The 16,019-nt window shown below is 39.5% G+C and overlaps 1 protein-coding gene across 1 annotated transcript in view; it reads left to right on the top strand.

Moving 5' to 3' along the window:
* The first annotated feature begins 357 nt into the window (after positions 1–357).
* Positions 358–16,019, top strand: part of LOC124158147 (protein gooseberry-neuro-like) — a 140,089-nt gene continuing 124,427 nt past the window's right edge. Inside the window, exon 1 of the mRNA XM_046533331.1 lies at positions 358–850. Within this exon, the coding sequence (XP_046389287.1) occupies positions 793–850 (58 nt within the window). The 5' untranslated portion in view covers positions 358–792. The remainder of the gene's footprint in view (positions 851–16,019) is intronic.

Here is a 16,019-nt window from a genome sequence, read left to right on the forward strand (position 1 = left end):
AGAGGAACACAGAGGAGGGGATTAATCCAGGGTGGGAGGAGTTTAAGAAAAAGATTTTTTTCAAACCTTTGTGAAGAAGAGAGAATGAGAGGGGGCACTTCAGTTTGTCTCTCCAGTGAAGGATTGTGCGATGGGAGGGGAAAGGAGTGAGGGACGTTTTGAAAAGAGGGGTAAGTCATGAGTCTGGGAGGGGGGGTGGAAGAGGCAGGGTAAAGAGGTGGAGTTATATGGAGGGTCGGCACTCCCAGACCTCCCCTCCAAATACCCATTGCCCTTCCCCCACTCCTTTCACGAGGGCAGCTTCTCCATCGTGTCTGGGACGCACGCCCTTCCAGTCCTTCGTGAAGAAGGCTAAGGTGTAGCACGTGAGACGGGGACGTCGTTAACCCAAGAAGACTGGCGAGAGCCTCCGTGTGTGTGCTAGTGGAAGAACGTTTGAGGACTGCCAGGACCTGTGCCGTACTGATAGTATATCCGACAAGTGTGGACCATCATCGTCTCGGACCTAGAAATTATCTACCGTGTAAAAATAACCTTCAGGTGTGACCGTCTAAACAAATTCGCGAACTCTTACAGTGTGCGTGTTCTGTTTCCTCCGTACCAGATTTTCCCCAAGAATACGGTCATCTGGACTTGTCCGCGAGTTGAAGTCTCTCAACGCGGAGTGCTTCTGAGGAACTTCTTCCGTTCCCCATTTATGTGATCAACAAGCGTTCTCCGCCAAAGACAGCACAATAGAGCAAGGAAGATCTCGTCTACAGCAGTGAAGGGGGCGGGAGCATCTCTTGAAATATGACGGTGACCAACCTGGGGATGATGCGACCATGTTTCACCGGATACCCTTTCCAAGGTGAGTGTAAGTGGCTTTTGATATTTGCGAGGATCATCACGCTGAAGTGTGAAATCCGGTGATTCTAATATTACAATACGTGCAGTTCAATGCGCTGGCCCCTGAGTGCAAAGAAATGTCTGGGTTGAGGTGATTGTTTTGGAAATCTGATTGCTAGAATTGGTGTGACTGTGAATAATTGTAAACATTCCGTACTTGTGCACTCATATTTCTCTCTATAATCGTTCCGAGTTCACTAGCCCTGAAACACAATCCCTCGACGGGTCATAATACTTTAAACAGGCTATAAAACTTGTTAGTTCGAGGTTGTGTTGCAACCAAGACATTGGCATTTGAATTAAGGCTTGCAAAAGTACCTTAATGTGCAAAAATAATATTCAACGCAGTGGAGGATTTCAGGGGTGAAAGAAACGCGCGATATCAAGAGACAGCAAAATTTTAAGCTCAATTCAGTCGTAGAAAATGAGCCACGGCCAACGCAATCAGAAAAATCGCTTAAGTGAATCTTGTGCATTACCAAGTAGCAGATTTCTCGCATTCTCCACGCGCGCAATACAGGTGGACGGATACTTACATGCAAATAGATAAAAAACGGTAAGTAATAACTATTCACCTTTCAAAGGCAACTGACGTTTTCACTGACTGTCAGCCCAATGATATTAAATGCCTAAGCTGATTGAGATGGGGTAAATAATTTTGAGCTTAAAAAAACACCTCCAGAAAGTTTCACCTGTTCTTTGTCAATTTTTCATGCGCGAGGATAGGGATTTACGGGAAAACACTTCAACTACATTAGAGAAGCGTAAGGAATTCGCAAACTTGACAGGATGGCGTTGATTATTTTAATATCAAACGTAGAAGTGCCTCCATTGGCACTACAGGTAGTCAGTGCATCAATACAAAGTACGTAATCCACGTAGGTAAACGACATATCGTACATCAGTTATGTGTGATGATAACCTCTTCTAAAGACGAAATACTGTTTTGTGAAACCTAACCATTAGAATGGGTTCAAGGTAAAATAAAGAGACCTGCGAATAACCATCACCGGCTTGCCATCTGGATGACGGATCGATATGATAGCGGGGAATCCGTGAGCGAATGTGGCGGAGTCTGCGCCGGCAACAGCGGGCGCTGGACCACTCAGCAGACCCGCACATGGAAAATCCGTGAAAGGCCGTCAGTCCATGACGACTCTGTTCAGAAACGACATTTATATTATACCTGTTAGTATTGTCTGCTACTTTGAATTCCTCTTATAAAATCATCGCCTTCTATTCCCACCTATACTATTGTATTTGTAAATGGAACTTTTTGCAAATAATTATGAGTCAAATCTTATCGATTCCTTAACACAAAACTTTACCAATTACAATATCAGAGCATCTGAATGAAATTTAAAATTTTATTTTTTTCAATTTTTAAAAATGTATAAGAATGGATTCGCATTTTACCAGCAAAAACCAACAGCTTCTTCAATAATTTTATCGTCGCCCGCGTTCCATGTTTGTCCTTATTGTCCTTGTTTGTCTGCATAGTCCTTAATTGATAATAAAAGGCTTGTGGTCCATTGGTAATTATAAATGAATTATCTTTCATTATTGGCCATACGAAGGTAGGTGCGTATAAATTTTTGGAACCTTTAGTACTCCCCCTTCTTTGCACACGCTTTATAAAATTTAATGCGATATTATAAGAAAGATAATTGGCAACTATGAAACCCACAGGCAATGCGTCTTCCACACACCTCTCCAACAATAAATTGAGAAAAAATTATTATTAGCAATAGCAATTCATTGTAAATTCACCTCACCGCTATCATGATCCTTCCTTTTTCCAGGAAAATGTCAAAACATTTTACAGCCTGCTAGCGTTAAGATGATGGCAACATAGTTACTAATTCAACGATATATATTCAACAAATACATAAAAATTGATCGAATAGAGTATCATTCATATGGATAACTTCAGTGAACACCGAATTCTCATTGATGACGGAGATTGAGTATCTTCCCTAAAATACCAACATTACTCGTAACTCAATCACTTAAATTTTCAGTCCGATGGTTGATTTGAAAAATGAAAGGTAGAGCTCAGCCGTGGACTTAGCCAAATGCATTGATGTCCTCCAAAGATTCAACAAAATTCGGATTTTTATCTGTCAGCCCCGCGAGGATTTTTTTAATGGGTCCATGATAAAAAATAAACACCACTAGTAATTTTCACACTTTAATACATGTATAACTCCACCACCGGCGATGGTTTCGACACTATGTCATTTTCAAGGTGGAGAGAATTTAGTGTCGAAACCATGGTCAGTAGTGGAGTTATATAATAAAGTGTGAGAAAGAGAAGAAATACGTAGGAGTGAAAAGATTAGCTGATAGGAGAACTGAGTGGAGTGCTGCGTCAAACCAATCCTAGGATTGTTGACCAGTGATGATGATGATGATGATGAAAATTACTACTGCTGTTTAAGTATATTTTATCATGGATAAGTGTATCGCATTTCCACAACGTATAGCCTAAAACGATTTCATGCGTTATTTTATGGGGATTTCAAGGGCTTAAATAGCATTTGAACAAAGGACCATTCCATCATAAGGCGAACGCTCTCCCAATAGGCTCCCTCGAAACAAAACGGCGGTAATGACCAATGAATGCGGTGTTCACGGGGTGATTTGCTGCTGGACAATATGTAGGGAGCATCCTATATTATGTGAACGAAGAGTATCCCAACTTCAGCAGCATAAGGTTAAATAATGGTTTCAGGACCGTGACCACAAGTGACCCACGTAACCAGGGTGCTACCGGGGGCAGAAAGGCGTGGGCAACTAATTACCGCACGTAAATAAGAGCTGGGCAGCGAGGGAGGGTGGGGAGGGATGATAATTAAGGCGGCCGGTCAGAGGCGCGATTGATTCACGGTGCTGCAGCCCCTGTCATCCCGAATCGTATTTATCATTCGTGAAACGGGAACCCTCGAGCCAAATGAGAAGAGTGAGGGAGGAAACCCCCCCCCCCCCCACATTAAATTTGTCATTCAATTAGTCAGGGGGAATGTTTCAGGAAGGTACGGTATTGGTATTTTGAGGAGGTGACCGTCGGTTGAGGTAATTTACACCATGAGGGAAGGGTTTGGAGGAAAGGATGGAGAGAAACCCGGCGTCGGCATTAGCCTACTCTTACCGAAAGGCGCTAAGGGACCACGGTTAAACGTCCCATACGAAGGACAAAGTGTTTACCTTGAATCGTACCCCACACAACACAGGGATCGGGCAGTATTTCAGAATTTTCTGCCTCCTCCGGTATTTGAACCCGAGTCCTCGGGTTGGGAAGGCCACAGTCTAGCCTCCTCACTAACCCGATCTCCGTTTCAGGAAGGCCTGCGACTATTAGAGCCACGCATATGCCAAAATCAAAATGTTGCTTTGATCAAGAAACTAAGAAAATTATTTTGGAATCTAATATACCGCTTTCATTCCATTCACACTGTTAAAAACATAATCGAGACATAAGTTAAGGAAGGACGGGGGTGCCAATGCTGCGAATTCGACATTCAACAAGTCAGAGGGTTCTAGGCTTAGAACATTTCAAGTGTCGAAAATGACGAAAACGAGTATCTTAACAAAACGATTTTTTTAGTATCAAATATTACCCTTTTTTCATTCAAAGAGCCAAACTTACCCTGAAAAGAATAGAAGACGGAGCGTAGAAACGCTAGTAGGGTAACCCTTTACACCCAAAGCGCTCCCATCAAAGTTTCAGAATTTTTTATCGTCTAAAATGATGCAATTTTCCTGAAATATCATACGCCTCTTACAGCGGCGGAATTATAGGCACGTATTTTGACAATCATAATAAAATTAACCATCGGTTGTATATCGAATAGGTAATAGTTGCCCATTTATATCATACAAATGCAACGATTCTGTGCACCGGTGGGTAGCTGAGGCATACTGAACAACATACAGGAATTAAATCGGCGGATTGTCTATGTCTCCGCGGAAGCCTACCAGATGTTTTTCTGACGCAGATACCACAAGTATTAATCTCGGTGATAATCCTAGGAAATGATTCGCTCTCGCATAAACCGGCATTACGTTAGCTGTCATAAGTACTTGACGGATAAGATCCAATTTACGATGTGGTCAACTTCAGCATTGTGATTATCAGTCATTAGCAGACAATCACTTCAAGATGCAGAAATACCTGCCCGCGTCCAACAATTAGCCACTACTCACCTTAATAGCGCATATTGTAGGCTTAATTAATCACTATCATTTCCATTCTCTCTTGATATATGCTTCTATTATGTTCCCAAGAGTATTTTTGAATTTATTAAGAAACTTTTTTCAGTCAACTCAAGAAGTTAACTGCGATAAATTTTTATACGTGGATATGTGCAAAGTAATTTTACTATTTCGGTTGAAAGTATTACGTATCTTACATCTGAGTTCAAAATATTGGATATTATGGTAAATTTAAATTACTTTTTGTACAAAAAATTGATATCCATTCTAAAAATTTACGAGTTAGCTATCTTTTTACCAATTGCTGTTGCGTTTTTATCTGCGTTTTGCGTATCTATTTTAGCAACTGAAATAGAGTAGCCTGTTAATTTTATCGTTTCCGTTTTTGCTCTATTTTGCCAACCTCGACGATGCTCGAACGATTTCAAAAAGTTTTTGAACAGTTGAGAACTTTCTTTGCAGGGAGAATAATATTCGATCTCAGAAAATAATGGGAACGAATATTTGTGTATAAGGCCTGATAACACGCATACTTCCATGAATATTTTCATACACTTCCAGAAAAGCATAAGTCCCAAAATTTTAACTGTAAAATAACTTCCACCAATTAATCGGAAACCATTTTACGCCTGATGTCAATATATTCCACTGACGGAGACTGTTAGCAGAGGTAATGATAAACTTTTGTAAACTGTTCATGAGTTTGGTTGTAAAAGGCTGTTATCTATGCAAAATTCTTCATCTTGATAACATAATGATCTGAAAACTACAAGTTTGCGAGTAGCATTAAAACTCAGGAATACGAATCGAACAATGTCCCAGTATTTGGCCCACATTAAGAATATTTAAAATATTATTGGCTGAAGCGGAAGCATCCTCCTGCTAGCAAACAGAAGTTTTCATGCCATAAGTCACGCCTACATATATTGCACTGCCACCCTATTCATTTTTTCAAGCGCAATGGTAGGAGAATTCTTTGGGTAATGGTCATAATATGGTCGTTTGACAGGAAACCCACTTTTTTGTTTACAACGGTGGCGAGTGCCGTAAAACTTTCGACTTCGGTAATATTTATAACGGACGCCTTCACCCTGCGTACTCGTCTGCAAGGGGCACGTTTACCGTTAAAATCTATTAGGCGTTGGAGGGTTTCTCAAGAATTGGGGGTTGCCAGGGTGACAGAAGGGACGATGAACCCGCTCAAGGTCCTGTTGACTTGGGGAGCTCTAGAAAAAGTGACGTTTACAGCCCGGACATATCCCTCGATGCGGAGTGTTCCTTGGAGATTTGGGAGGGTGAAGCACCCCTCATTACCCCTTGGTCATTGACCGTCCAAGAAAATCCTCGATGGGATAGCGCACCGTAAGTGTCTCCAGAAGGGGTCAGGGCCCTATCTTTTATGGCCCTTGCCGAAGGACAGTTTTTCGTAACGCACCCGAAAATCTCACAAATAAGAGGACGAGTAAATACCATTGAACCAGACACAATGTGTTAACGATGGCCGCACATTTCCCATTGGTTCAGCTAAAACCGGATCAGGCACATTGGGATGGGCCTCGGCCAAGCTATTTGAAATAGAAAAATTGCAGAATGCGAGCAAGGTGATTTTTGAAGTATCTAATCATACTTCCAGAAAAGGATTCATAGGATGGATTACACAATTAGAGAACCAGTAGATAATCCAATGCCCCAATGTCCAAAGGAAGGGTCGCAAAAGGAAGTGCTGGCTAAAAGAAGTGTGGCAAACAAATGAATTTCGTGGTACTGAAAGTTGAAATGAAGTTCATAGTCAATTTACAACGCCATGTCGCGTCAAATATTTTCACTTCCAAAGGAGGAGCATTGATATTTCAATTTTAATTTCAACCTATCTCAGTAAAAGAAGCAAGTTAAATATATTATATCTATATTAAAAACGAGTTTAAATTTACCGTGGTGATAATACTGGTACTATCCCATGGTATAATATCCCGATAATAATGGTACTATCCAATGATGACAATTATTCAGAGATGTACTCTTTTACAATGCCTTCATGTGGAGCGTTATGTTCGGAGGCCCTAACCAAGATGGCCGAATCGTCCAGTTTTTGCCTTCACTCAAGGCTACCGTCTTTCCATTGTACTGAGTTAAGTGGCAAATATCCCTGCGCCGTCGGTGGGTGTGGCGTGGTCGTATTTGGCGGGCGATTTCTTGAAAAATAGAAGGAAGGTGAAGACTCGGGGGACGTTGGTCACTCAAGGATTTGCCCTCCCTCACGCCTCCTCGCAACAATGGTCAAGGACCAAATGAAAAGACTGTGTGACAAAGCACCAAAGGCTAAGGTCACTGCTGGGAGCAATGAGGCTACTGACCCTTGTGGCATATGAGTGGTGGGGAAACGGCAGTCAAGGTAGCTGCGCGTACATTGCCACGTCCAATTGCCGTGACATCGTGAGCCGAACTGAATCGACATCCCTGATCATGATGAAACGGGGAAACCAATCCTAGCAAGTTTAGAGACCCACCAAGATTGCACTGATGATTTTCTCGTGAATAAACGTATGATGAAATATGTCAATACTTTTAAGCGACTCACAAATTTTTAAATTGAAATGTACCACGTTTAATATTTCGATCATCTAACAGCCTCAGGACAGAGGCAGGGTAAAAGACTCAATCAATCCCGTTCCGCTGGACTTTATTCACTACGCATAACTTGTTTGCAGCTTCGTATGGAAATAAACAGTGTGTGTCAAAATTTGTCAAAATCTCAAATATACGATTTTCAATCTGTACTTTTTGCGTATAAAAATTTTACACACAGGTCATAATTGCTATAGGTCTAGTTTTGCGTCCTCTCGAGATAACAAGTCTCTAAATTCGGAAACATGATAATGTTAATTATCCATAGGGAATAATGAAAACATATGAATAGATTACGGATGACATGTAAGTTGCTATAAACTTCATTGATTTACATGACCATGATTATTTATTTAAATTCATCATGCTGCGTTCCATTTGTACATGAGTCTCACAAAAAAATTAGATCAGCACCAATTATACACGACGACCAAAAAAGAAACAAAAGACAATGCTCTAGGAAAGCACAAAGGCCATGCAATATAAATATACTTATAGCGTGCAAAAAATAGGCTATCGAACTTTTTATTTAATCGTTTTAAAGCTAAGCAATCTTCCCATCTTGTGAAAGATAGTTATAGGTATTTGACATTATTTATTAATAGTATTGGTTGGAATAAATCATCACATCCATTTTTCATGAATCTCTTATGTATCTGTTGCCAAGCATATATACTAGAAGGTATACATGATTGGTAAAATGGAAGGTAAGGCATTAATCTTAAAGACGATATTATTTTTTAGGAGGAAAAATATTACCTCATTATTATTGGAATTTCGCAGTATAGCGATAGAATTAACGGCTTTTTTTCTCACAGCTTTCTGTTCATCCCTCCAAGGATGGTGACAACAACAACAATAATAAACAAACTGTCTACAAATAACAGTTGCCTTAATACAATGTTGGAATATAAAAGCTATATAGAAATTAGTATTATCGAAGTTATCCATGCATAGAATGTTACGAGGTATAGTAATTGACACACGTACATAATAAAAGCAAACTTTACTCCTTGATGACAATAGAACTCTCAACAAGAGGCGAGGCCGATTGACCAATTCCGAGAATTCGTTAACAAAACAATGCTTGTCATAAAGTGATTTTGCTTGCCAAATAAATTATTCATGAATCCATTTTTAATCCGGGATTTGACAGATATACGCTCAGGCGGCAATCCGTCAAGCAGGAATCGGGGGACTTCGACGTCCGCATCGGTCACCAGGCACTCTGTCTTTCCCTCCCAATTGAGCACTCGCCAGCGAAGGATTTATGAGTCTGGGCGTGAACACATGACGGCCGCTCGGAGGACTTGATGCCGGTAACTAGTCCGCCATAGAAGACGCAAGAACTTCAACGCGCTTCCGCGTTAAGAGAACGCATCACTAGGGTGATTATAAATACGCAAAGCTTCGAAATTTTAACGTTATTTATGTGACATTGCTTCCAATTCAGATCAAGAGCAAGCAAAAAAATTGGGCAGTGTTTAGAGGTCATGTAACGGCTTCAAATCATGGAAAATGGCGATTTTCCTACTAAAACTAACACATTTGCTTAAATCATGGGGATATAAGTAATGTATGAAGGATGGTGGATGATCCTCTCATACATGCGGCGTTTCAGCTGTGAATTGATACTTATTACTTCTCATCATTATCTCTCGACCGGTCTTTCCCCTTCGCACCCCTGGCAGATCTTTATTCAAGAACCATACCATCCTCACAATTCCCTCCCTTTACATACTTCATTGTGCCTTATTTGTCAAACATAACCTCCAAATATTCTCCTCTCACCATGATGTGCCCCCTTACCACACACGAAATAGTACTGACATCCACCTATCCCAAGCCTCTAGATCCCTTTCTTTACATAGCCCTCATCATTCAGCCTCAATAATCTATAGCAAATTACCATCTGATTTTAAATCACTTACTTCTCTACCAGTGTTCAAAAACCGTGTAAAGAATTAGCTTCTTGAAAAAGCGTATTATTGCGTTTCTGAATTCATGGTATCAAAGTATGACTGTTGTCATACTTGAGCTGATTGTATTTGTTTTTTACTGAGTCCTGCAGTGTTTTTTTTTTAATTTTTGCTACTTAACCTATGCTGTTCGCTATTATGTATCATTATCTTTATGTATCATTTTTTCCCCTTTGACGTTTTATATGTCACTTGATAACCAACAGAAATAAAATCATTAATATTAGTATAGTCAATTTTGGCAGACGAGACAGGGAAGTACGCCTTTCAATCAACAAGCAAAATTATAAGTTAACAAAATTACCATTTAACAAGTGTAAAAAGACACGAACAAACGTGGAAAAAACCTACGGATATAGACTTTCGTCGTTATTGAAAGACAACCAACTGCAGGAAATCGCAGAATACGTTTTAAATGGCTCTTGCGAAGATCATTTCCGTAATTAACGGCAGAATTTTTCATTCGAGACTTGAATAGTGCCAGAAATTTGACAAATTCCCAACTCATCGTCAAACCTGCCCTCGGAAATTATAGCATGGCCTTCCGTATATCTTGACAATATTGACTTGTATCTGGCATCAAGAGCCTCAAAATACTCTCCTAGTTCGTCACCATCCCGTTTAAATGCTTATTCCGATCTTTCTATTAGCGACGTGATTTTGACGTTGTCAATGAGTCATTCCTCTCTTCTGATCAAATGTTTTGTCCCACAGCGAAAATTGTGTTATTATTCTTATCATTTCAGTTTTATTTTTACAACAATCTTTCTTAAACATTGACACTGTCTTATTTCTGCAGTTGGACCAATACTTGGTATAAGCCCACTGGTTTATGTATCTATTTGCTAAGAAAAAATACAGCAAAAAGACATATGCTTCAAATTCAGATTTTTTTACGTTGAATGTCATTGTAATGATAGATTTTCTCCTTCTTTTGGACTCTGACCAGATGTATTCTTAATAACCCACTTAACCAAGAATCCATCATATCTCATGATTATACTAAGTTCTTGATGCAATGGATTGGGTATGTATGACTGATATATTAATTGATTTATCTAACATTAATTAGTTTTTAAATTTAGGTACCTTTAAGTCTATACGTTTTCGATGAAAATATAGCAAAGTAAAACAAAAACTAAAAATATATTTGATATTCAGTTCATCGCATAGATACATGTTTCAAAGGTACGTTATCCATAAGGTATTCCAATCAACAGACGCAGAGGATAATTTTGACTTCATTCCTCATTGCTATCCAACGGATTCGATAAAAATGTAAATCGAAGCTGTCCGTCTACATGGGGCAGTACCTACAGCAGCTACTGAAAACCGGATGAAATTGTTACCGTGACGAGAAAATAATAGCTGAAGATCAGTATCCCATTCTGGAACTAAGGGGGAAATTCATACCTTGTCCTAGCAATTTTTAATCCTCTCACTCAAGAGTGAACTAAGGCGTGTCGATGTTAAGATTACATGTTTGCTCATATATTACGGTAGGTATGTTTTATCACACGCGTGATCCGGCGTCGATTCCTCCTATTTCATTTTAAGTAGGTGCCTACACGCAAGTAGGTAGGATAGAGCCATTATTTCCTACAAATCATTTTTTTGGAACGGAGAGCACTCCTGATACTTCCACGGTCTGAATAGCTTCCTGCGTTCACGTAATCACCTGATAATGAATGTAGTCACATTCACAACACTGGAAATGGACGACAGTTGTTTGTTAACCATGAAAATTCGGTTCGTAAAAAAACATACACTTACAGTTCTCATATAATGAGAGCAATATAAAAAAGACGTATCTGATTATACGCAACACTGCTTTCTCTCACTTACATGATGAGATACGGAAGCTTTAATGCCTTAGAAGAACCATTAGCGAAGAAAATTTCGTTTCCGTCCTGATGAGTGGCTTGGAATGTTTGTTTCTCTCCTCGAGGCATCAGAGGAGAAGCCGGTTATTAAGTTTTTAAGGACCCAAGACTCCATATTCGGAGGGGAGCGGGGTCGGACTCCATAAAATTTGTTTTGGGCAAATTTTTTCCCTGCATAAAACTCACAAAAATCTTCACGCGATCAAAATAATTGTTTTCTTTCGAAGATGTATTTTCATTTTGGGACCTGCATTCTGACGAGTTAATTAAGATGAAATGAAATATCAGACGTTGACAGCGAGAATTTGGACACATTTAAACAATAAGTTAATTTGAGTACAAGTAATTTCTGCGTGTTTCTCATAGCAAGTTATTTATCATGTGTGTAAGGTTTACATGTATATATAATGACTGGATTCTTAAAACTGAATGCACAATTGATACAAAAATAATAATGGTCACTGAAATGAATAAAAGAAAATTTGAGACATACATTGATAGCTCCAGCTCTTTTAGAACAATGTATGATAGTAGCCCCAAAACAGGTTCATGTGGGGGACCTATATTTTATTCCACTGCTTTTGTAAAGTTGATGGTTTGAGGCGTTACTTTGTGAAAGCGATTCATTATGAAGAATGAAAAAGAAACATTGTGCTTTCGTACGAAAGCTTTTGTAAAGGTTAACTTCAATTTTTATGAGTGGAATAAAGTTATATTATTATACATCATAAATTTCCCGCGATCAGAATTAGTTTCGGTCACTCATCTTTAGAAGTCAGGAAATTTCAATGAGTAGTAACTATGCATTGGTTTGTAGGCTGATAAATATAAAAATAAAATTTAAGGGTACATAATTTTCATTTTTAAATAGTTTCCGCATTGAATGCTAAAAACAATGCTGACCTATTGACCTTGACCAATTATGTTAATAACACCAATGAGTCAAGCATAGTCAGTGACGTGAGAGTTTCGTCAGATATCAATTAACGTGCAAGCTTCTATGGAAATATTTGGACATTTTTCTCAAATCAGGTAATTTTATTTCCCCTTTAATACATTACTCCTTTGAATCATTTGGATATCAACTGGAGATTTTTCCCCCTAATCTGATTCAATAATGTTCAAGTCAATTTTTCTGGCCTTGAAAATCACATTTTATAAGTTATCTCCTTCATATTCAAGACCAAAACAGGCCGATATTCAGATTTTATTACTACATTAATCGGAGCTAGGAAAGAAAATGATTCTGGGGGATCTAAAACAATTAATCGAAGATTTTTTTTCCTAATCACTGCTCTTGATACTGAGTTTAAACATTAAACCAGTAATATTATCAAGATAGATAACCAAATAATAATATTACACTTACTAATTGTAGTGACTTTTTATTAATAGTAGATGAAGTGACTTTAACATCAGTCCAAGTTAAAACATTATACTTTGAATTAAAATATTCGGCGCAGGGAAACTGAGTTGACGGAATAGGTGGAAGATAACTATGACCGATAAATTTATCCGATAGCGTAATGCCATAAAATGAATAAAAAACCGACCCAACATTCTATCATCAATTTTCAGAATGACGAACAACTTTATCACATCATCATCATCATCACTGGTCAACAATCCTAGGATTGGTTTGACGCAGCTCTCCACTCAGTTCTCCTATCAGCTAATCTTTTCACACCTACGTAATTCTTCTCTTTCACATCTCTCTTTACTTGTTCCATATATTTTGTCCGAGGTCTTCCTTTTCCATTCTTGCCTTTCACTTGCCCTTCGACGATTGTCTTCATCAGGCCATCAAGTCTCATGATGTGGCCTATAAGGTTGTTCCGTCTTCTTATTAAGGTTTTCATGAGGCTTCTCTTCTCTCCTACCCTTCTTAGCACTTCCTCGTTACTAACTCGGTCCATCCATTTGATTTTCATCATTCTTCTGTAGCACCACATTTCAAAGGCCTCTATCCTTGCTTTCTCCGCTGCGGTCATTGTCCATGCCTCACTTCCGTATAGGAGCATACTCCAGATGTAGGTTCTTATGAATTGTTTCTTTACTTCCATATTTAAGTTTCCCGCTGTAAGCAAGCTCTTTTGGTGGAATGCTCTCTTCGCCTGGGCTATTCTGCTGATAATTTCTTTCTTGCTTCTCCCGTCACTAGTTATCTTGCTTCCCAAATAACAGAATTCATCCACTTCTATCAGTTTTTGCCTCCCTATTTTAATGTTGGTCTTGACTTCTTCTCTTCTGCTGCATACTAAGATCTTGGTTTTCTTCGTGCTTATTTTCAGTTGATATCTACTCATTACCCTACCCATATTAGCCAGAATATTTTTCAAATCCTTCTCTGTTTCAGCTATAACGGCTATGTCATCGGCAAATCTTAGCATGCTAATTTTTTCTCCATGGATATTCACTCCCAATTTCTTTTCTTTGATTTCATTAATGGCTTTCTCAATGTAAACGTTGAAAATTACGGGTGACAATGTACAGCCTTGTCGCACTCCTTTCTTAATTCTTGCTTCTTCACAGCTGGGCCCTGATTTTATCAGGGCTACTTGGTTTTTGTATAAACTGTGGATGATTCTTCTGTTATTATAAAGAACCCCAATTTCCTTTTGGATTCCAAGCATTGTGCTCCAATCCACGTTGTCAAATGCTTTCTCTAAGTCCACAAACGCAACGAATGTTGGCTTTTTCTTTTCCATTCTCTTCTCTATGAGCAGTCTTAGGGCCAATATTGCTTCCCTTGTGCCTTTGTTTTTTCTGAATCCAAATTGGTCCTCATCCAAGTACTCTTTTGCTTTTCGTTCTATTCTTCTATAGATGATCCTTGTCAGTATCTTTGACGCATGTGTAGTAAGGCTTACATCGGCAGTAAATTAACGAGACTCTTAACAACCGGCCATGAGTCCTTAGCGGGTATCCTTATGATTCAAAAAAAGCGTTATCCACCTCGCCGACGAGAAACATCGTCATCCGAACGAATGAAGGCCAGTCTGCAAAGGCATCTTCTTCTCTCCCCAGACAAGGAGTCGAACACGTCCGCTCTGGAATCCAGGTGGATCACTTTCGAACTCAGAGGGCCGTTGAAGGAGAGCAATCACAAGTGACTGACTTTCTGGACAATTAAGCCCGGATCGGCTCGTCCTTTTTCCGATTCTCGAGTTTCCGTTAATCGAGCGGCTCGGCGAAAGACCGTCGCCGTGAAAGTCACGCCCCCGCACACTCCGGCCGTCACACGCCAGCCTCTCTCGAATCCGGGCCCGAAATGCAGTTCGTGCGAGGCATAGACCTCGTACTTACTCCATGGATCTTCCCTCCGGCCGGACGATGTTTCCTTCCTCTCCCTCAGGCTGGAAGTCTGAGTGTCTGAAATTTATCCATCCTTCATTCGAAGGAATAGGTACCCTATAGCCTCATAAAATGCATGATTTACTAATTAGGGTAGTATTGTAGCCCAGTGGGTTCAGTCTGAATCGTTCATAGGGTCCAAAGTAGTACCAAAGGGGTCCTTGGTTTAAGGCCTTGGTTTTGGTCTTTCGCCAATCGTTAGTCTCGATCGAGCTCTATCCTCCCCTGTCCAATACAACCTTATTTTTGGGTAGCTTTACAATGTATATTTATATTAATTTTGTTAGAATCGAGCACGACGAATGCATCGGCATGCATATAATTCACTAAGAAATCCGTACCTTCAGTTTATATAATGCGATATGCATTGACTTTAATCAGCAGCTAGTGAAACATGCAAACTCCCTTCACTTGAAGCAAACAAATCCACATACTTAATAACATTACAATGGCAAAGAAAGCATCAAGTAAACATTAGCTAATTTTGCGTATAGTTATGTATTTCTCGCAGAAAAAATTTTTTAAATATTAAAATTACCAAAGTACATTAAAATAAGCACTTTCTTGTCCCAAATACAGCTTGCATTGCGTCATCAGTTAGGAATGAAATAAAAGTTTGTTCAATAGTAAGATATACTCTCCAGTACTGTGTTGAGCCCTTAATGTTTCTGAAAACAATTTCGCATTCCGATCGAAAAATAGCTTGCTGTGTCTAAAAGTTCGGATCGGGAATGCACGCTTAACGTTTCTGGGCGAAACTGCTTCAAAGGAAGACACAGAACTGAGTGTCCGGAGCGAATATTACAAGAGAGATAGAGAGATATCGGCGGGCGAGAAATCGGTGATTTCGGCAGAATAGGGACACTTGACGGCCCAAATTATGACTTCTTCTCTCCGTATTTCAGGTCGATATTCAAATGGCGGAACTGGAGCAAAAGATTAAAGGATGTCAAAATAGAAGGAGCGCATGCGCTTTCGCATTTTAATATCGTAAAAGTTCACTTGCCGAAACCTCTACTCGACACTTGTCGCATCGCACTACATTTAAATGATGTACGGACGCAGAGAAGTGACC

The sequence above is a fragment of the Ischnura elegans genome, chromosome 4 (assembly GCF_921293095.1).
Source record: "Ischnura elegans chromosome 4, ioIscEleg1.1, whole genome shotgun sequence".
Taxonomy (NCBI): domain Eukaryota; kingdom Metazoa; phylum Arthropoda; class Insecta; order Odonata; family Coenagrionidae; genus Ischnura; species Ischnura elegans.